The 23411-nt window shown below is 33.7% G+C and overlaps 2 protein-coding genes across 2 annotated transcripts in view; one reads left to right on the plus strand and one right to left on the minus strand.

Annotated features, from left to right (window-relative positions):
• Nucleotides 1–11566, minus strand: part of LOC127707035 (uncharacterized) — a 38929-nt gene extending 27363 nt beyond the window's left edge. The window contains exons 1-2 of the mRNA XM_052211779.1: nucleotides 11490–11566; nucleotides 4195–4292 (exon numbers count right to left, since the gene is read on the minus strand). Of these exons, the coding sequence (XP_052067739.1) occupies nucleotides 4195–4261 (67 nt within the window). The 5' untranslated portion in view covers nucleotides 4262–4292; nucleotides 11490–11566. The remainder of the gene's footprint in view (nucleotides 1–4194; nucleotides 4293–11489) is intronic.
• A 3960-nt stretch (nucleotides 11567–15526) lies between these two features.
• Nucleotides 15527–21460, plus strand: LOC127706950 (uncharacterized). Its single transcript, XM_052211685.1, has 2 exons — nucleotides 15527–15813; nucleotides 19362–21460. Exons 1-2 carry the CDS (start codon nucleotides 15665–15667, stop codon nucleotides 20257–20259), a joined length of 1047 nt encoding a protein of 348 aa, XP_052067645.1. The 5' UTR covers nucleotides 15527–15664; the 3' UTR covers nucleotides 20260–21460.
• Nucleotides 21461–23411: the final 1951 nt, after the last annotated feature.

A 23411-nucleotide genomic window follows, 5' to 3' on the forward strand; every position in this document is an offset into this window, starting at 1 on the left:
GTGGCAAATTAAATGCATATATATTCAGGACGAGTACATGTTAATGTCATATGAATATTATCACTGCTTTGTACTAGACCGACACACTGAGCCGGATGTTTTTAAACGTGCTAGTTCACAAGGAAACAGTCAGAAGGAAGACATGTCACCATACCCTGACACATTCGGGACCAGGATATGCCCTTACTCCTTGATGCCACTTGCTTAAGCGGAGAAACAGCCGATACAAATTCTAAAGTCTTTGGTTTAACTCGGTCGGGGTTCGAACCCACGACCTCTTGCACTTGAGGAGACTGAACATGTTACCAAGAGATCACCGAGTGATAATTGTCAGTGACCAGGATTGAGAAAGTAAACACCTTCTGATAGATAAGATAGATTTTTTTTAGAAAAACCATGACAGGAAAACATTCAGTTCGATGATTAAATACATTCACGTGGACAACTGTCTATTGTTAACCCTTTAGATGTCTTTTGGTTATTTTTGTCATTGTAATGGTTGCTATTTTATTGGCGAATATATAGCCAACATCTCCTTTTATTCATATTTACATAGAAGTGTTATCATTTTTCAGCAAAAAAAAATATTAGATTTTGGCAATTAAATAAGAAAAGACAAGATAGTACAGGGATTCATATTGCCATACGAAAGCAGTGACAAGGTATAGTTTGAAGACAGAAAAATAGACACAATCAAATTTCATTCCAAATCCATTTACACCAAGATGTCGTTAAATGAAATTGGATACCCTGCATTTATCATACTCTTCAATAACATACGGTAAAATCGCTAAAAGACCCCCACCTAAATTATTGAAAACTAATATTCTGGATTGGCAATAATATATTGGTGTACATTAGATACACCCATTCGGGCTAACGCCCTCAAGGTGTATCTAATACATCTACAAAACACCTTGTGAAAGTCTTACTGCATTTGGAAAATTTGAGACATATAATGACACTTTTCCTATTTTATGAAAACATTTCTTTTTTAGAACAAGAGAAAAGATAAAATATGTATTTATTACTTCTATGTAAATCATGCCGCCTATCAGATATCTAGGTGACATAAAATAATGTCACACCCTAGTACCTGCTACCGGTACAACATATAACACGGTTGCAAAATCAATGGTTTTGCAATGACAATCGGAAACGGAGACAAAAATCTGCTGATAGCAAAAATAACTGTTATTAATAGTAATCGAGAACATAGATCATATTGCATCTGCTGGTAATAAGGTGCCGGTGAATATCTTTATTGTACTAGTGATTACAAAAATCATGATTAAATATGTAATAATGAATATCCCTTCGAAAACAAAACATGGTGAAACCGAAGCTTGATATAATATGGAAGTAATGTCAATAAAAAAATAAATGGCGAATGTGTCCATGGGACACAGATGATGCCCCCGCTTGCATATAACGTTATAAAGGGACATAACTCAAGAACTGTAAAAGTGACGCTACCAAATTTGTACTTGATCTAAGTGTTGTGGTACTAAGCATTGTGTATAAGTTTCATAACATTTGGTTGATGCAAACTTAGGTTAGAGAACGGAAACGAAAAATTCATCAATTTTTCCATTTGTAAAGGGGCATAACTCTAGAACGGTGAAAATGACGCCACCAAAATTCAAACTTGATCTGTGTTTTGCGGTAATTAGCATTATGTATAAGTTTCATAACATTTGGTTGAGGCAAACCAAAGGTAGAGAACGGAAACGAAAATTTCAGCAATTTTTCCATTTGTAAAGGGGCATAACTCTAGAACTGTAAAAGTGACGCCACCAAAATTCAAACTTGATCTGTGTTTTGTGGAAATCAGAATTGTGTATAAGATTCATAATATTTGGTTGAGGCAAACTAAAGTTAGAGAACGGAAAACAATTTTGGGACGTACGGATGGCGGGGGCATAAAAACATATTCAGCATGCTTAGTTGATATTTTACAATTTGTACAAACAATGCATATGGGGAGTAAAATAATGACTCCCCACTATGAAATCTTGATTAGTAAGAGTTGTCAATATTGGGAGTAAAATGATGACTCCCCACAATGAAATCTTACCTTGGTCAGTTAGAGTTGTCAATATTGGGAGTAAAACAAGAAATGATTGTAACAGGATGCTGTTACGAAGTCTCCCAAACGAAGCTCCCATAATTCGTCATTCCTATGGTCGCCTGACATTGGGCAAAGACCAGTACAAATTGGTTTGGTCCAGTAAAGTGACATGCATAAGTGACGCATAGGGACTGACCCTGCATGTCATTCAAATCTATGTGAAATGACGAACAGGAATATATATGGTTTAGGGGTGGGGATCTCAACCATTTACAAGATATTAGAACATTTGGGTGGGGTGACCCCTGGGGACTGACCCTATATATCATTCAAATCTTTGTGACATGACGATCAGGAATATATATGGTTTAGGGGTGGGGATCTCGACCATTTACAAGATATTAGAATATTTGGGGTTGGGAGAACCCCTGGGGACTGACCCTATATACTATTCAAATCTTTGGAACATGACGAACAGGAATATATATGGTTTAGGGGTGGGGATCTCAACCATTTACAAGATATTATAACATTCGGGGTGGGGAAAACCCCTGGGGACCTTTCCTATGTTTCATTCAAATCTTCATGACATGATAAACAGGAATATATATGGTTTAGGGGTGGGGATCTCGGCCGTTAACAAGATATTTGAACATATTCAAATGACTGGATTTGGGGATGACCCCTTGGGTCTTACCATGTTTATCATTAAAATCATCTTAGCATGACAAACCAGCATATATATATGGTTTAGGGATAGGGATCCTGACCACTTACAAGATATTATAACTTTATAAAATGGCAGGGGGTCGGGACGACCCCTGGAGACTAACCCTGTTTATCATTCAAATCATTTTGGCATGACAAACCAGAATATATATGGTTTAGGGGTGAGGATCTCGACCATTAACAAGATATTTGAACATATTCAAATGACTGGAGATGGGGATGACCCCTTGGGTCTTACCATGTTTATCATTTAAATCATCTTGGCATGACAAACCAGAATACATATGGTTTAGGGGTGGGGATCTTGACCACTTACAAGATATTAGAACTTTCTCAAATAGCAGGAGGTCGAGACGACCCCTGGGGACTAACCTGTTTATCATTCAAATCATCTCGACATGACAAACCAGAATATATATGGTTTAGGGGTGTGGATCTTGACCACTTACAAGATATTAGCACTTTCTCAAATGGCAGGGGGTGGGGATGACCCCTGGGGACTAAGCTTTTATTTCATTTGATGTGCTTTATCATGACAAACCAAAATATATATGGTTTAGGGGTGGGGATCTTGACCACTTCCAAGATATTAAAACTTTCTCTAATGGCAGGGGGTGGGGATAACCCCTGGGGACTAAGCTTTTATTTCATTTAATGTGCTTTATCATTTAGAACATTTTTAATTACAAAGATTGTGTCTATCCCTAACTGTTTTCAAGTTATAATAAAAAAAATAAAAATCCCATAGGGTTCTATAGTAAACCCCTCCTTCCTTTATGCCCCTCAAAGTACCCCTTTATAAACCCCACTGCACAAAGAAAACCCTGATTGCACCACTAGACATGTTAGTCTAACATATTGTGAAACCCTAAGTTAATCTGACCAGTGGTTTTGGAGAACGGGTGCGGACAAGTTCGGCGGAAGAAGAAGAAGAAGAAGAAGAAGAAGAAGAAGAAGAAGAAGAAGAAGAAGAAGAAGAAGAAGAAGAAGAAGAAGAAGAAGAAGAAGAAGAAGAAGAAGAACTGAGCAAATACAATAAGTCTTCCCAAACTTGGTTTGGGAGACTTAATAATAACTCACCACAATGACATCTTACCTTGATCTACAAGAGCTGCCCATACTGGGAGTACAATAATGACTCCCCACGATAAAATCGTACTTTGATCAGTTAGACCTGTCCATATTTTGAGTTAAATAAAGGCTCCACACAATGAAATCTTACCTTAGTCAGTTAGAGTTGTCAATATTGGGAGTAAAATAATGATTTACCACAATGACATCTTACCTTGATCAGTAAAAGTTGTCAGATATAGTGTACAATAAAGACTCCGAAAAGATTGCTTGATTGATTGTTGTTACTTAATTAACGTCCTATCACCACACTGACATCTTACCTTGATCAGCAAGAGCTGCCCATATTGGGAGTAAAATAATGACTCCCCACAATGACGCATTGTCCATTGTGTCCCCAATGTGTTACATCTTTTTATACCTGTCAATAAATAATATTTTGTAAATTCACATTATATCACTTTATCCCAAATTTTAGTAATAATATTTGCAAAAGGTATTTTTCTCACTTATTATTGAAACTTTATGGTGATCAGTTATTTTTAGACCTGTCCAACTAAAATGATAGTGGTTGTCTTTTCTTTGTTTCCAATTTCTATGGAGAGGTAGTATATGATTGCCAATGAGACGACTATCCACCACAAGGATTTAAACCAAAATAGGTCGCCATACCGTCTTCAACAATGATCAAAACTGATATATAATAAAGTTAGCTATAAAGGTCCGGGGAATAAAAAGGGGAAACAATTAAAACCCAACGTCCTATAGGTTTCACTATGTACACATCTTTTGACAATAAAACAATGTTTATAGTACCATGGAAGTAATATTCAATATTACTTCCATGATAGTACCGATAAAGGTATTATTCATAGATCTGATTACAATGTTTAATTGATACCAATTAGAATAAGTTTATTCAAAGGACAGATACGTCAACATTGATCATATTTTAATTTACGAACAACATCACCGCAAAAATTTAGTAAAGAGTTATTGGGGTGCAATGGGTGTCGATAGAAAAACCTTTAACCTGCAGAAAAAACTTTACATCCCGAAACGTATCAGCTTATTTTGTATGAATGGAGATTTTAGCTCCTTTGATTTCCACTAACAAGATCTTCGGTCATCATAGGGACTATTTTGAACTATTTTGGTAGTTTTCTCTATAAGCTAAGGCTTTTCAGATTGCTTAATGTGTTGACTTATCTCATGTGAACCTATCTCTTTTTTATTTAGACTTAAGACCAAAATAAAGTAACTTTCTTCTCTTGGCAGGCTGATATCCAGTTGAAATTAAACAAAAGAAATGGAACTCTTTATTAGAGAAGGTAAAAAAGGCCAAGTTGATCTATTTGAATTGTTTACATCCATTTTTATGGGCCTTAAAAGATAAATGTAGGTGCATAATTAAGGGTTTTATTCATCTTTTACACGTGTTTTTACTTAGATTATAGTATAGAGATATTTGTAAACTTTTAAATTAAAGACTAATTTTCACAAAACATTCGATTGTGGTAGGTGCAAATACATGTGAATCTTTTTTGGTGCATAAGCATAAATTCCGCCGAAAAATATTCCACAGAAAGATAATAGATTGACAGATTTTTGGGAAAAAAATCTAAAAAGTGGCAATAATTTCCTCGAAAGGAGAAAATATATAGTACACCTTTTGATGTTCAGGCGTGTTGGAGTTGACTAATTTGACTTGAAAACGTATAAAGAACAAATATTTGATACATCATCTCGCTTCGGATTCTATCATTTTATATGTTTAGGCTACAGGTTGATATAAGTTTAAAAATTCACAGTACTTAAAAACGAAATATATGGGTCAAGTGAAATACCCTCCTAAAGTAATGAGTCGTAACAACAGAGTAGGTGTGTTTAAATACAGCATTTTTTTTACTAAAAGTACTTGACGACAGACTTTACTTGTGGATCTTAAAAATGCATATCTTAAAAAAAAACATTTTTTTTGTGTTTGATATCTTTGGTTATTAGTCTTCGACCTCTGAAAATTTAAAGTCTGCCCTTCCACGAAATATTGAATTAGAATTTTTTTTAAATGTTTTTGAACTTTCGAAAATTCCCCCTGACAACCGATCAGACAACAGTTTTAAGTTGACTAAATGCATAAGTATACATTAAATGATGCTTAATAGCTAGTAGATACATTTGTCCCTTAAAATACAACTGTCATGTAAGAATCGTAATGATGCTATGTGGATAAATTTATCGATTTTCAAGAGCAAAATTGACAGCGCGTCATCCCTACAATGGCTTCCATTTTTACGATTGAAAAAAAATGGGTGGCGAAGATAATTTTGACGAAGTAGAATCCTTACTGAGGAATACGTTTTTACCTGTTAATTTTTCTGTTAAATTTGTTTGTATAGGGTTTCTTTTATTTTTCGATATTATTATCCGTAATAGATGACTATACATGCCAACCTTATTCTGAATTTAAGCCAGGGGGGAGGGCCGAACAAAAATGGTTTGAGTAAGGACGAAAAATGGTGACATTTGGGCACATTTGGATGCAAATTGAAAGTGTTTTGATTTAAGCCACTTAAGCAGAAAAGACAATCAACTACCTTCATAACCTAAGCCTTTTCGGAATTGTTAGCATCCGACATTTCGACAAGAGAATGTCAATATTAAACACCTTTCAACTTCATCATTGAATACTATTTTTGATTCAAGCACTTGACGAAAAGCCAATGGTGACTTTCTGAAACGGCAAAGTGTATTACCTGGACTGGACAGGACTGAACTGGACTGGATTGGACTGGGCTATAGACTGGACCGGACTGTGGCCTGTTTATACTTTTTAATAACATGCATTTATTTTTTATTTGTTTAGTTGTTATCTTCTTGTTTATTTGGGATGTACTTAATGCTTTTTTATTCAATAATATAGTTTTGATTTATAATCATGTCGGTCTGTATTAATTGATGACAATCGACCTCCCGAACAGATCTCTTATATCTTTTAAGTTACAGATTGGAATGTCAGCATCATTTTTATTGTATAAAGCAGATAGAAAGACAGATAAATTATCCTGTATTGTGTATTGCTTTGTGTATAATACATTTATCACCTTATTCTATTTTATTTCCTAAATTTTATATCGTGTACTTTGTTTCACATAAAGATAAAAATAATAAAATGCTCCGCAGGGCGCAGTTTGATACGACCGCAGAGGTCGAACCCTGAACAGTTGGGGCAAGTATGGACACAACATTCAAGCTTGATACAGCTCTGAATTTGGATTGTGATTAAATATTTGACACAGCATAGGTTTCTGACACAGAATGAATGTGGTCTAAGAACTTAAAAATTTTAAATTGGACATTCACCTATTATGGTCCAATATCCAAAATCTAAATACATGGTTAGATTCAGCATATCAAAGAACCCCAAGAATTCAATTTTTGATGAAATCAAACAAAGTTTAATTTTGGACCCTTTTGACCTCAATGTGGACAAAGTTGATAACGGGGCCCAAAAATCTAAATACATGGTTAGATTCAGCATATCAAAGAACCCCATATATTCAATTTTTGTTGAAATCAAACAAAGTTTAATTTTGGACCCCGATTTGAACCAACTTGAAAACTGGGCCCATAATCAAAAATCTAAATACATGTTTAGATTCAGCATATCAAAGAACACTAAAAATTCAATTTTTGTTAAAATCAAACTAAGTTTAATTTTGGACCCTTTGGACCTTAATGTAGACCAATTTGAAAACGGAACCAAAAATTAAGAATCTAAATACACAGTAAGATTCGGCATATCAAAGAACCCCAATAATTAAATTTTTGATGAAATCAAACAAAGTTAAATTTTGGACCCTTTGGACCTCAATGTGGACCAATTTAAAAACGGGGCCCAAAATCCAAAAACTTAATACACGGTTATATTCAGCATATTAAAGAACCCCAAGAATTCAAGAATAAAACCCCATTGAAATTGATCAAGAAATAAGCAATTTATATGAAGTATCTTCTTTTGCACAATACTGTGCAATTGAATATTTCTTGCTATTGCGCAATACTGTACAATTGACAATTTCTTGCTCTTGCGCAATATTGTGCTATTGGATATTTCTTGCTATTGCGCAATACTGTGCAATTGAAGATTTCTTGCTATTGCGCAATACTGTGCAATTGAAGATTTCTTGCTATTGTGCAATACTGTGCAATTGAAAATTTCTTGCTATTGCACAATACTTATTATATAAAAATTTACACATCCTGTTTGGTGTGTATCTCCTACCATATCATTATTATTTGCTTTTAAATATAAATCAGAAATAACCAACTTAAAATGGAAAATTTTAAAAGAAAAAAAAAGGAAAAAAAAAAGAAAAAAAATATCCCCCCCCCCCCAATTTTTTGAACCCCCTTATGATTCATCACCCCCAAACTCAATCCCAGCCTTCCCTTTGTGGTATGGTACCTTGCAGTACAATTTCACAGAGATCCATACACTTGAACACAAGTTATTGTCTTGAAACTAGAAAAATGCTTATTTTTGGCCCCTTTTTGGCCCCCAATTCCTAAACGTTTCAGGCAATTACCCCGAACTCAATTCCAGATTTCACTTTGTGATATGAAACCTTGTAGTACAATTTCAGAAATATCCAAACACTTACACACAAGTTATTGTCATGAAACTAGAAAAATGCTTGTTTTTTGCCCCTTTTTTGGCCCCTAATTCCTAAAATTTTGAGGCAATTACCCCCAAAATCAATTACAGCCTTCCCTTTGTGATATGGAACCTTGTGGTACAATGTCAGAGAGATCCATACACTTACACACAAATTATTGCCTGAAAGTTACAAAAATGCTTATTTTTGGCCCCTTTTTGGCCCCTAATTCCTTAACTGTTGGTACCATAACCCCCAAAATCAATCCCAACCTTTCTTTCGTGGTATTGAACCTTATGGTAAAATTTCATGGAGATCCATTCACTTAAACTAAAGTTAGAGTGCGAAAACCAATGTGTCTTCGGACGACGCCGGACGACGCCAGACGACGACGACGCCAACGTCATACCAATATACGACCAAAAAATTTTTAATTTTTGCGGTCGTATAAAAATAGTTTTATTCCAATTAAAGGGCCCATGGTGAGCTAAGTATTTTTTTCATAATTGAAAGACACAAATAATTTTGTCAACCATATACTCTATAATTATGGATATTATCAACTTATTTTATGATCTAAAGCCACTTCCAGACCAGAGTCGTAAGCACTTTTGTAAGAGCATTAATAACTTTGAAACAGATTATATCAAAAATAACACGCAAATATTCTTAGTGGGTTACATATAAACATATCTGTACTGTATTGATAGTTTTATGAGTTCAAAACATTTAATAATATATAAGTTCCAATAACTTTCAATACCTCTAGGTTTTCTTGAATAAAAAACCAATTGAACTTGGCACTTCTAAATTGTCTGACAATGTATGAAACACAATGGAAACCCCTTTTTTGACGATCAATGCTTTTGAATGGGGACATATGGTTGGAACCGCCCCCTTTTAAAATCCGCCCCTAAAATCCGGGTAACAAACTAAAACCGAGGGAAACACATAAACTATAAGAGGAAAACAACGGAACAACAACAGAAACACTGAACTACAACAAAAGCAAACGCCAACATACATAGAAACGGACTGTCTGATAACAACTGCCATATTCCTGACTTGGTACAGGACATTTTCAGAAAAAAATGGTGGGTTGAACTTATGTTTTTCATTGTGCATAGGATTAAAATATGAACGTGAGCCCAACCTAAATACTCATGTAATATTGATATAGAGTTAAAAGAATAAAGAAGACATATTTAAAAAAAAAGTTATAGCTTTAACTTTAAAATTTGTGTCAAATATAACTTTTCTCATTACGGGCCCTTCAATGGAATAAAAATATTTTTATTATGTGAAACAAAGTTCACAATAATAAATTTCAGAATTAAAACAGAATAAGGTGATAAATGTCTTATACACATAATAATACACAATACAGGATAATTTATCTGTCTTTCTATCTGCTATATACAAGAAAATTGATGGTGGCATTCCAATTTGTACCTAAATAGATATAAAACATCTGTTCTAAGGTCGAATGTCATGAATAAATACAACTTCTATTGACAGACAAGATTATAAATTAGAATGATATTATTAATAAAAAAAAGTATAAAGAACAGTGGTAATAAACACGAAGATAACATATAAACAAATAAAAAATTAAATGCATGTTATTAAAAAAAAACATGTGACAGTCCAGTCTAGTCTAGTCTAGTCCAGTCCAGATCAGTCCAGTCCAGTCCAATCCAATCCAAGAATCCAGTCCAGTCCAGTCCATGTAATACACTTTGCCGTCTGAATTTGTCTGAACTGTACTTATAAACATTATATGTACCAGAACCTATCTCTGTTTACTTAAATAATCGACTAAATACTTATTCATTAACCACGGTTATATCAGTAGAAAAATGTCGATTTATTGATAAACAGTTGTTTCCCTTGTTGAATGATAAATTGAACTTATTAAATACTTATTGTCACTGCACAAAATGTCATTGATTTTATCCTTTGGTCCATTGGAATGTTGATTTTATCCTTTGGTTCATTGATATACATACAAGATTTAGTAAGCGTTTCCCCATATAAGTTAACAATTCAGTAATTATCGATGTCATTTGGGATTTATACTTATAGTCCTAGTTGTCAGGAAAATAAATACACAAAAAAAATACTTTTCACCAAAGATTTGATACAGGCTTACGTGAAAAAAATGGATTTGTATCTAAACATTTTAATCTAAAAGAAAAAATATATATAAAAAACTATGTATATGATGCGAATGAAGGATTTTGTCGAAAGCTGTTGCACTATTAAAACAAACGATTTTAGACAAATCCTTTTCTCAAATTAAAGAGAATATTGTCAAGTAACACAGAAAACAAAAAATCTTATAAACAATCAAATATTCTTTCATAGTTTCATTTTTTTTTTTTTTTATTTAAAGTAGAAGAAAACGAACAAAATGCGTAGAAATTTTCTTGTGGCTCACCTTACTTTGATATTCATATTTATGCATAAGATAAGGAATCATGAAACCAGCAGATACATTGCATGCGTACAAGACGTAAATTATATTTAGAAAAAAATGTTCAAAGAAAACACAGTAGAACATGTGATCTTCAGAAATATAAATTTTAAATTATTGATCTTTGGAACAAATATGTGGGTTGTCGTATTGTGCTCCATTTTTTAATTATATATGTTAATGTAATCTATTTTATTTTTTTATCACAAACCATCTGCAAGGACATTTGTAATAGAACAAAGCATAATGTTTTCATGTATAATCAGATAATTATTATCATGTACCAAGATATGTTGATGAGTCACAGGAATATTTCATGAAACCAGGAAATATCCAATAATGTTCCAATAACCAGTTTTAAATTGTAAGATTACAGTGTGTGATTGTTTTCTTTATTTCAATCTACATTTTGTGTTTCAAACATTTAAATTAAACCGTATAAATGATAATTAATTTCATGTAAATGTAGAAACTACACACTTACCGTAAGGAATCTACATCTTGTTATCAGCTGCTGTAACCGTAAGATGATAGGTGGCGCTTCCAACACACGCATGCAAATCAATAAGGTAAACAATACATTACAGATATTGATTACGAAGTATTATTTACCCATTAATCACAAAATCGGAAGTTACAATAAAAAGGTTAACACATCATCGACATTCGTTTTTTTTTCCTAGCGAAGGAAGAAATTGGTAGACAAATAAAACATTGGTAGAATTAAAGAATGAATTAAGAGGATCGCTCAGACTTCATTAATTTTAGCCCAAAATTCAGTAGGCTGCATATAAACATTAATTGTTCACCAATTAATTCTTTCATCGTCATCATATTTAAGTGGCAAATGTCTGTGTAACAGTGTTTTGTTATAAGACAATGCATGTCTGTTATTTCCTTTGTTATTTGTGAAGTCAAATTTATAAAACCCACCAGGAAAAAAATAAAGATGAAAACACACCGTCAATCATGCAGTTTGACGTTATTTTTAAGCACCAAAATCATATTTGTCCAATAATTATATCTAACAAACTGTGCATCAGTATATAACGTTTTTACCTTGAAACAACATGATAATTATTTTTATGACTGGCCATGAAGTTCAAATTCCCCCTGAAGCGTCCTTGTTTCTTGATTTTCGCAGGATCTTCTGCACTATTCTTCGTGATTTTTTTCCTCCGGTCTATCAAAAACCAACCAGGAAGCGTGCGCACCACATAATCTACTTAAAATATAGATCTCTGTTATGCTCATATGAGCTTCGACCAGTAAGCGAGTTACGATAAATATCAATTTTATAATCAGATTGACGCACCACAAATAAATAAACACAATTTGACATAATCCCTGTGGTCCTTAATGGAAATTAACTGTTATAATTACCCTTCTCCCTTCTGTTCACTGTTACAATTTTATTTCCGTTAACTGGAAAATAACTTAATTGTCAAAAAAGTTTAACTTTTTTGCAGCATCGTCCCTCAACAAAATGTGGGATTGTATTTAAAATAATTGAAAGTTGACGAGAATCTAAAAAAATGTCATGTGCCTTGGTTGAAATCTCGTAAGTCTTCCTTGCTTTGCCAGTTGAAGTGTTGATTATTTTTCATTGATTTACTGTGTTATCAAAATATTTGACCGTTTTGGTACTTATTTGACACTTTATTTTATACCTACTGCATGAAACGGGGATGTAGAGATCGCTTTGCCCGTCGTTCATTCTGCGGTCCTGTTCGTTCATGACTTTGTATCCCCGTCTAACTTCAAAAGTAGCGGAGACAAATTCATCAAAGAAACTTTCAGACGATATGAATTACAATTGCGTTTTTCGTCCTATTTTAGGCAAGACTTCCATTTGAAAAACTTTGGAATATATGTATATTCTTATTCCATCAACAGAGGCCAAACGCGATGTTGTTCCTTTTTAGCTCAGCTGGCCCGAAGGGCCAAGTGAGCTTTTCTCATCACTTTGCGTCCGTCGTCCGTCGTCGTCGTCGTCGTCTCGTCGTCGTCGTCGTCCGGCGTCGTCTGTTAACTTTTACAAAAATCTTCTCCTCTGAAACCACTGGGTCAAATTTAACCAAACTTGGTCACAATCATCATTGGGGTATCTAGTTTTAAAAATGTGTCCGGTGATCCGGTCAACCAACCAAGATGGCCGCCATGGCTAAAAATAGAACATAGGGGTAAAATGTAGATTTTGGCTTATATCTCTGAAACCAAAGCATTTAGAGCAAATCTGACGTGGGGTATAATTGTTTATCAGGTCAAGATCTATCTGCCCTGAAATTTTCAGATGAATCAGAGAACCTGTTGTTGGGTTGCTGCCCCTGAATATGTAATTTTAAGGAAATTTTGCAGTTTTTGGTTATTATCTTGAATATTATATTAGATAAAGATAAACTGTAAACAGCAATAATGTTCAGCAAAGTAAGATCTACAAATAAGTTGTCATGACCAAAATTGTCAGTCGACCCCTTTAGGAGTTATTGCCCTTAATAGTCAATTTTTAACAATTTTTTGTAAAGGAGTAGGCCCAGTAAGACCCCTTTTTGGCCCCAAAATATAGCAGTTTTACAAAATTGTTAAAATGTAAATTTTTAGCTATTTATTGGAAAGAAGAATACTTCTGTTACATAAATATGGGCTGTTTTTGACAATACAATGCACATGTTTCGGGTACTAGCATCATTAAGTCATGTTAGATTACTGAAATCTTTGAAAATTTAGCATTTTGGTTAATTTTTAGACGGTTTCCGTCTGAAATGGAAGTGGCCGCATTTGTGTTCATTCTTAATATTTAAATATAAGCTGTATTTGATGATATTACATAACATATATAAAGGTTAAGAATGAACACGGATGCGGCCACTTTCATTTTTGACGAAAACCATCTGAAAAGTGACATATTATGGCATATTTGATAGATTTTTCATATTTAAGCTTGAATTTGAGCGTCTTTAATGACTAAATCAGTTCAAATCTTTCACATAAACTGATTGAATCGACTGAGGTAGACACTTAAGTGTTTAAAAAGTGTCCAAAATATTCCATTAGATGAACTTGAATTTTGAGGCCAAAATCGGCCCTTACCGGACCTACTCCTTTTTGTAATCTTTTACAAAAATCTTTGTCTCTGAAACTACTGAGACAAATTTAACCATACTTGGCCATAACCATTATTAGGGTATCTAGTTTAAAAAATTTGTCCGATGACCCCGCCTTCCAACCATCATGGCCGACTTTGTTAAAAATAGAACATAGGGGTAAAATGCAGTTTTTGGTTTATATCTCTGAAACTAAAGCATTTAGAGCAAATCTGACAGTTGGCAAAAATGTTCATCAGATTTAGATTTATCTGCCCTGAAATTTTCAGACGAATCCGACAACCCGTTGTTGGGTTGCTGCTCCTGAGTTAGTAATTTTACAAAAATTTTGCAGTTTTTTGTTATTATCTTAGATATCATATCTAATACTATTAATTATGATTTTAACCTTATTTTACATGATTTTCAAAGCATCAGTAAATACAGGTGAGCGACACAGGCTCTTGAGAGCCTCTAGTTTTATTAATCCAAATGATTTTTTATTGTTGTTTTACAGCATAACAAGGAAACGTGCTTAACTTTATACAAAAGTTAGTATCATTTTTTTACCCACAGTTTGTTTTAAACTAATCTCCCGATTGCAAGGACATATGATTTGTTTAGTCTGAGAATCTTTTCTTACATTATGCAACTGTCAGCCGCATACTGCAAATTATTTTTGGGGGTTTCTTTAGAAAAACATCGAATTCAGGAGATATTGGTGATGAATTTCACTTAAATAAAAAAAAAATTGAAACCTTTAATTCTTCCGAAATAGACCAAACATAATTTTCATAGTCTAATGAATTATGCCATACCTATGCTGAACAATTTGTGCAAATTTATCAGGCTAATTAAGAAAGGATGGACTCTCAGGGTAACATTGTTAGTTAGCATTTATATACTATTGTATTCATAAATACATTGTATTTTTTATATAAACTGGGATCTCTTTCTAACCATTGTAGATCATACATTCGTATTAATTCTGACCACTAGTTACATTCTTAATGATTACAATATTTTTTGTCTCTGTACCTATATGATTTGAATTTAGAAAGAAAGTTAAGCACCGAAAGGAAAAAAAGGGTAGGGGGGCTATATCCCCAGCACCTGTGAACCGAACTTAGGACAGGGGATACTTGAACAATTATATTTATATATAGACATTGATATTGTCTATGTTTTATCAAATGTCATTATGTAATGACAATCACTACATTTAATATTAGTTTCAATAATTAAAAAAAATCAATGATAATTAAAAAGCCCGTGTTCGTCAAATTGTACTATACTATTTATTTATAATCCGCAATTTAATTTTTAAAGTTTTGATTCAGACTTATATTGACTATAACAATAAATAGACATGCGAACCTTTAAAAAATTCAATGACGTTTAATAATCAATATTTACCTGTGAGAAATGGTCGGTAGATGTCGCATGAAATTGTAAGGAAACCATAGACGCCTGGGACTTTTGCCAATAAAAATGAGGTATTTCCTGTACGATTTTTGTTAAAAACAATGTCGTGACCCTCTTCAAATCTACTGTGCGCGAAGGGGTAGGACAAGCCATGTCGGATGTCCAGCCCCTTATCGGCCTGCTGGAGGTGCTGTTGCAGTTATCGTGTCCCAAGCCTCGAGTGAAACCCGGAGGCTATAGTGATGATATATTTCTTGATCTCACAGAGGAAGAAAAGGAAGCTTATGAATGTTCAATTTGGTATGTAAACTATATTTACAAATGACAGTGTATGTCGTTGACTATCGTACCAATTATTTCTTTAAACAACAATAATGTGGCAATGTTGTAACACGTTTGAAGTAGACGGGTGACCTATAGAAAAATGAAACATTGTGATATAATCCATAGGCCCTTTAAGCAAGGGATCTCTTCAAGTTGTGTTATATTTTGTGATGTAAAAATATATATATTTTTGCTTCAAGAAAACATCTTCCTTATTAAAGCCACCCAAAGTGTTGTTAAGAAGTGAAGATCTAATTATTTATTTATAGAGTGCCAGCTCGATGTGTTTGATAATATAAAATATGGAGAGCTGGTATGATTGCGAATGCGACAACTATCCAGCATAGTCAAAATGACGTGGATTTAAGCAACTATAGGCTATCGTACGATCTTCAACATTTAGCAAACCCAACCGTACGTTCAGCCATATAAGCCCCGTACATAACAAAATGTTAAACAATTCAAACGAAAACAACAACGGCCTGATTTATAACAAAACAATAAACGAAAAACAAAAACGGCCTGATTTATAACAAAACAATAAACGAAAAACAAATATAACAGAAAGCAACCAACGACAACCACTGAATTACTGGGTTCCGACTTAGACATATATAGAATGTGGCCGCGGGGTTCAATTTGTTTGTGAGCGCTGAACCACCCCCTAACCTCGGACAGTGGTGTTACAGCACAACATATAAGACCAAACTTTAATGAAAATCAAAATGGCTTAACATATCAGATTAACAAGAAACACACATAGTTAACATGAAGACTAAGGACATCAAGCTTTGTATGCCCCACCTACGATAGTAGAGGGACATTATGTTTTTTTTGGTCTGTGCGTCCGTTCGTTCGTCCGTCTGTCCCGCTTCAGGTAAAAGTATTTTGGTCAAGGTAGTTTTTAATGAAGTTGAAGTCCAATCAACTTGCAACTTAGTACACATGTTCCCTATGATATGATCTTTCTAATTTTAATGCCAAATTAGAGTTTTGACCCCACTTTCACGGTCCAGTGAACATATAAAATGGTAGTGCGAGTGGGGCATCCGTGTACTATGGACACATTGTTTCCACCTATATCTATCAATTTTTTTTTCGAAATAATAGGTTAAAGTTAAAAAAGTCAAATTCGTCATCTAAGGGTAATAAATCCTGTAATGACTCGATCTTATTTTTTTGGAAATAGGAAGTAGATAGATCTTGACATTCTGAGCATTTTTGCATGGCTTACATTATGTATATAAGTTATGGATTTCAATATAATATATACCTCTAAGGCTGTTTTACTCTTTCTTATAAAAGGGCCCGAACCTAGGGATACGAAACCGTTGACATTTTTGAAAGGGTACATTTGTCTTGTGTCATGTAAGGTTCTTTTACAGCTGCATGTACGGTATTGGTGTTGATCATTGGTGACTAACCCGAATAATTCAGTCATTATATTCCTTTGCTCTAAGATAACTACATTTGGGAGAACCCTGAATTATTCGTGTATACGGCGACCTATAGTTTCTAATTACATTTACGTAAGTTGATCTCTGGCGATTAGTTGTCTCATTAGCAAGCATACAATGTACCACATCTTCTTTTGGCAATCAAACCGCATCTCCTATTGGAAATCATACTACATCTCCTTGTTTTTATATTGCTACATGCAAGGAAAAGCTGCGATATTCATTTTTGCCGCTTGAATCTGAAAATAATTAATTTATTAATCTATGAAAAACATTTGTAAAGTGTTCTGAAACTACTGAAATTCATATGGTTACTGACTTCACGCCTCTAATTGACGATTCTTTTTAATTGGCAAGAAATTCTATAACTTAACAAATGGAAAATTAAAATTCATGACAAATAAGTTGAAATTTTTAACAATAAGGAGTTTATTAAACATGCTTAATGTATTTGACCAAAACAACTTCAGCTGCATGGATAAAACCAATAACAGCCAATATTGTAAGACATAACTGAATAGGTCGGACCAATTTTAAAAAGATGAACATAAAATAACGACAAAAAGAGACGATTTCAACTAACTTCCATTTTTAGCATACCTGGCCCTGGCCATCATTTGTCGTCCGTCGTCGTCGTAAATTTTTACAAAAATATTATCCTAAAAACACTCGATAAATTTTCCACCCAAACGTTAACTGAATGATCCTAAGGAAATCTTAGTACACAGTTCGTGTTTTTTGGTTCCTGCAAATCAAATAAAATGGCCTCCATAGCTTACAATAAAACATAAGTTTAAAATACACGTATCGTCTAAAAAAGTGAAAACCATAATAGATAGAAAAAATATTGAGAATGTTAAGATCTACCTACTTCCTATATTTTCCACCTAAACAAGACAAATCCTTACAGGGGTTATTACCCTTAATGACGATTTTTGACAAATTTTCAAGTTTTTGCCTTTATTTCGCAAAGAATGACAGATATAGGTGAAAAATGCAAACAGCATAAACTTTCAACAGTGCAATATCTTTACAAAAAAAACTTTATGGACATTTCGGAAATAAATTTAATCGACAGGTTGTAGGCATGCATTCCTATTGGCACCAATACACTGGAAACTCTGTACCAAAGTTTACGATAAAAGGGACCTGCAGAAAACTAGTTACTAGCGTATATTTACGATGATGTTGTTTTTAGAGCCCGTAAACTAAGATACGATCTTTGTTTAGCTTATATGTCCTTTGAATAAACTTTTGTTTAAAGGTTATCAATTTAACACTGTAATAAGATCTCTGAATATAGTTTTTATCGAAACTAAGTGGAAGACCAGTTGATTTTTCGGGGGGGTGGGAGATGAGGAGGATTTTATTCCTGTTTGATCATTTATTTTCATCTGTTGCTACGCATGCTTGTTTTTCCACGTGGCTTCGCCTGTGTAAACGTTTGTCTCTTGCATTGTGTGTTGCAGAATATGCATTTGCATCCTGTCTTGTGCAAAGTTATTTATTTACAGTTCTTTCCAGGCCAGGTCAGTTATTTTCAAGATCCTCATGATACTTATTTTGGCATTGCACTCGGTCAAGTTTTCCTATAGGCTCTTTTATGACGTTTATATACTCAATCTATTGGATGTGTACTGATTGGTATTTTCTCTTGGATACTTGATTTTTTTTTTTACTTATTGGCTTTGAACTAGCTTTCAGTAACTGCGACACGTGCACTTGTCTCTGAAAAAAATATCATATATACCTTAATTTTGCAGAGATAAGTAGGTCCGTTGTTTATGTCTAAGTGTTAATGTTTATAGTTTTTGTGCTTTGTATTGATCTGATGAGTCTTACACAAGAAAAAAAAATGTTTTGCTACAAGAATATTAACAATCAAAATGTTAATGTGTGTAAAAATAATATAATTATAGGATTTTATCATTTGCAACCAGAAGTCAATTTACAATTAAAGGGCTTGTATGAAACATACCCAATTCAGCTTATATAAATGCTAAATTAACAGATGTTTTATTCTCTCCCTTTAGATGTTACTAATACACTGTATGTACTTCTTTTCAGCTACCAAGTCCTAAAGGAACCACAGAAATGTCGGAATAATCATCAGTATTGCTACTCATGTATCTACACATGGACCACGAGTTCGCCGGAAGCCAATCATGGACGCTGTCCCGTGTGTCGAGTCGACGGTCCTTATCGGAAACACAATGAACTAGACGAAATAATTGGAAAAAAACAAGTTAAATGCAATTTAAAATCTTGCAACTGGAAAGGAACTTTAAAGTCACTTGGAGGTCACCGACACACCACATATACAAGGACTGGTCTGCCATATAGACCGACAAATAGGGTACGTGTTGATGAGGATTTACCAGCGATTTCAAATACAGACAGACGAACTCCGTCGGTTAGTGACACGCCTAGGTCAGTGGCAAACGCTCGTGCAAGTAGTGTTGCACGAAGGCATAACACAAATTCTAGTAGGAATAGTATAATTGAATCTTCTCCTTTTACGCCTAGACCGCCATCTTCGTCACGCCCTCAAGGGCAAGGACAAGGACAAAGGCGCATTCCAACTCTTCCAAGTATAGTAAATCAGAATTCCGATAGGAGAATAACACAGGGTAGAACAACAGCCGCCAGGCGGAACACTGGTACAAACACTCAAAATGGCAGCTTTCAAGGAGGAAACGTCAATATTCGAGATAGGTTAAGGGACAGTAGAAATCGGTTAGATGCAATGATGACCAGTTTTGCATCAGAACTTGACAGAGGTCGTAGAGACATTGCTGATTTTCAACAGGAGAGGGAACGTCGAAGACAAGAACAATTACAGGAAGTTCGAGATCTAGGCAGACGTCTTGGTCACGTGGCACAGGAACTGCGCGGACTTTTAGAACGCAGACGACAGATGAGCAGTGGTGATTCGTCTTCCTCCGATGATGATGATAACTTTTGAAAACGGAAATAAACAAAAGTAAAAAATGTGCATTCTATACATTCTGTGATAATTTTTGTGATATCAGAGTTTGTAAAATTAATTTTCTGCATTAGTAAGTAAAACAATTTTTAAATATCTAACCGTAAGTTATTCGATAATTCTCATTAATTGTGATTTATGTGTTGTCAAGTCTCTGCTTAATATGCCAGGGAACAACAACGTGGAAGGACAAAAATGCATTTACTAAAATCGCGGATTCAGAAGTAAAAAATAAAAAAAAGGAGAAAACATCAATTAAAATGCAAATGTCAATGAAATGTTTATGCCAAACATAAAAGTAAATATCCAAGACTATATGAAAACAGAAGAAATGGCTTTAAGAGTGTTCGCTGCTCTGTTTCAAAATAACAAGATTTTTTTAGAGAGATTATCAATAGTAAATAGATAACAGAACTAAAAAGACAGAAAAATGAAAGGTCGTGTCCTTGAGGGGTTTGAGATATAAACAATTGAAAATTTGGCGGGAAATGATTGTCTCTAGATTGTTCATGAATAAATGATTGTCTCTAGATTGTTCATGAATTTAACATTGGCACCTTTTTTCAAAGGCGATAAAAAATAACAAGGATTTTATAAGATTTTTTAATATGGCTTTTGAACTATATGTAATAGACCTTGAAATGGCACTACATGGATAAAACCAGAGGATTCCGAATACCAGTATCTGACCAAAAATTCAAAAACAAGATCAGCGAACATCCTTACAACTAAAATTCAGTTGTTTATCCGTGCACAATCAATTTCTTACGCATATAATTGGGACTAATTTTCCCTGATTTAACTAGATGTACAAACAAAAAGATGCATTTGCTAAATGTTTTATGTATCTCTTCTGCAGCAATTGTTTAATCTAGTGCTTGAACATTAGTGTATATAATTCACAACTGTTTTGCTTGTTCTGAAATATTATGCTAAAAGAAATAGTTAAATGAATTATTTGATGGTTATCTGATTTTTATTTAAACTGTACTGCTATGCACTTTAAGATTCAGCATGGTTGGTAACGGGCGAGCGGAGGAACTAGTACTAATGCACTGTACGATATACAACATGTATAACTTAATTTCATATTTCATTTTCCTATATATTGTACATGTATTTATAAATACTGTTTTTTTTTTTGTTATAACTTATCAATTAAAATTATTTTTCGGTGGAATTCAGTTTATTTTGAAAGATTCTTTTCCTATATTTCTATAAATTTCTGCATCTTACTATAGTACATGAAATGTTTTAAAGAGCATCTTACTATAGTACATGAAATGTTTTAAAGAGCATCTTACTATAGTACATGAAATGTTTTAAAGAGCATCTTACTATAGTACATGAAATGTTTTAAAGAGCATCTTACTATAGTACATGAAATGTTTTAAAGAGCATCTTACTATAGTACATGAAATGTTTTAAAGAGCATCTTACTATAGTACATGAAATGTTTTAAAGAGGATAACAGTTATAATCAACAACAAAAAATTAGCGTAAATTAAAAATGATTTGACAGTGTAAGTAAGTAAGTAAGTAAATTTTTATTGTAGTGACATGTGTAATAACAGTTTAACAAAATACAAATATATTACATAAACAATAAAATACACCCGACCCATTGGGTCTATAAGTCATTTTCAAAATCATAAAACGTATTTCTTTTATCACGGATTTCAAACAAAATAATGAAAAAAGATTAAGCTAAATTCAAAATAATTAATTCATAATAGTGTATTTATCTCTTGTTCCAATTAAGACGGCCATTGATGGACATTATGACATTATGACATTCACTCACTATAAGATTTGGTAAAACATTATCACATTGAAATGAAATATTGAATGTTCATATGATAGGGTCCGTCTTTAACTTGCAGTGAGGTGAGAGTTTTTTTTTTTTTTTTTTTTGCTCCGTGTTGAAGGCATCAATGTGACTTTGACATGAAGAACAGCAATAAAAGCGCTGTTCCTTTTTTTTTTTTGTTGTGCATGTACTGATTTCGTGTCATGAATTGATACCCCATATTCTTCGTTTTTCTATTATATAATTATAAAACCCCCATAATATAACAGTATCTAGGAGAATATTACAAAAAATGACGACATCTGTCATATTTCTGACTTGGTACATCTGCATCACTATTGCATACACGACAAAATTAATGTAAGATAAAATATGAGGGTTATTGCACCAATATTATGGAATTTTGAAGATCAGAATATGTTTTTGCACACACTTTGCAATTTGTCATTTAAAGGTATAATCATTCACAATTTCATGGGCGGATCAAAACAGTTAAGATTGGGAGGGGTGACCAAGTAATAATTTCATCGGGCGAACGAGTCGGAATTTTTTTTGACGATTAATATGTAGAAATAAAGGGATATTTTCCGATTGCGGGGGTGGCGCACGCCCGCTACGCCCCGCCTTAATACATCCCCTGACTGCCATTCACCCAAACTGCGTTGTATCAAAAGCGATTATTTATATAGCTCTTTTTCTGCAAAGGCTTTGTTTCGCATACGGTGTCGATGTGGACTTCTTGTGATGCATTTAATGTTCAATCATAAGAACTGGATGATTCATTGCTTTTAGCAAATACTAGTATCTTATATTGTATTTCTTAACCTCATTTTCATTGTACATTGACGGTATAACAACTTTAAAGTTTGTTTATTCTGTTGAAATTTCAGTTAGGTGTAGAAAAAAATCAGGGGAAACTGGCCATCATTAATATATTATTGAAACGGTCACATGTCTGCCTGACAGGAAACATCAAATCCCTGACCTCATTTTGATGGCTCATTGATCATCAAAATTCATGACTTAGTTATTTTCCAAATTTCATTAATATATTATTGAAACGGTCACATGTCCGCCTGACAGGAAACATCAAATCCCTGACCTCATTTTGATGGCTCATTGATCATCAAAATTCATGACTTAGTTATTTTCCAAATTTCATTAATATATTATTGAAACGGTCACATGTCCGCCTGACAGGAAACATCAAATCCCTGACCTCATTTTGATGGCTCATTGATCATCAAAATTCATGACTTAGTTATTTTCCAAATTATCAAGGGTAACATGTCCGTCTATACTAGCTGAGGACATTTTAGCG

Source organism: Mytilus californianus, unplaced genomic scaffold (assembly GCF_021869535.1).
Source record: "Mytilus californianus isolate M0D057914Y unplaced genomic scaffold, xbMytCali1.0.p SCAF_1, whole genome shotgun sequence".
Lineage (NCBI taxonomy): Eukaryota > Metazoa > Mollusca > Bivalvia > Mytilida > Mytilidae > Mytilus > Mytilus californianus.

Bases quoted from the DNA above. Each gene is read 5' to 3' on its own strand.
- LOC127706950 (XM_052211685.1), top strand. From the start codon at position 15,665: ATGTCGGATGTCCAGCCCCTTATCGGCCTGCTGGAGGTGCTGTTGCAG. The intron at 15,814-19,361 runs GTATGTAAACTA...ACTTCTTTTCAG, and splicing joins GCTTATGAATGTTCAATTTG to CTACCAAGTCCTAAAGGAAC.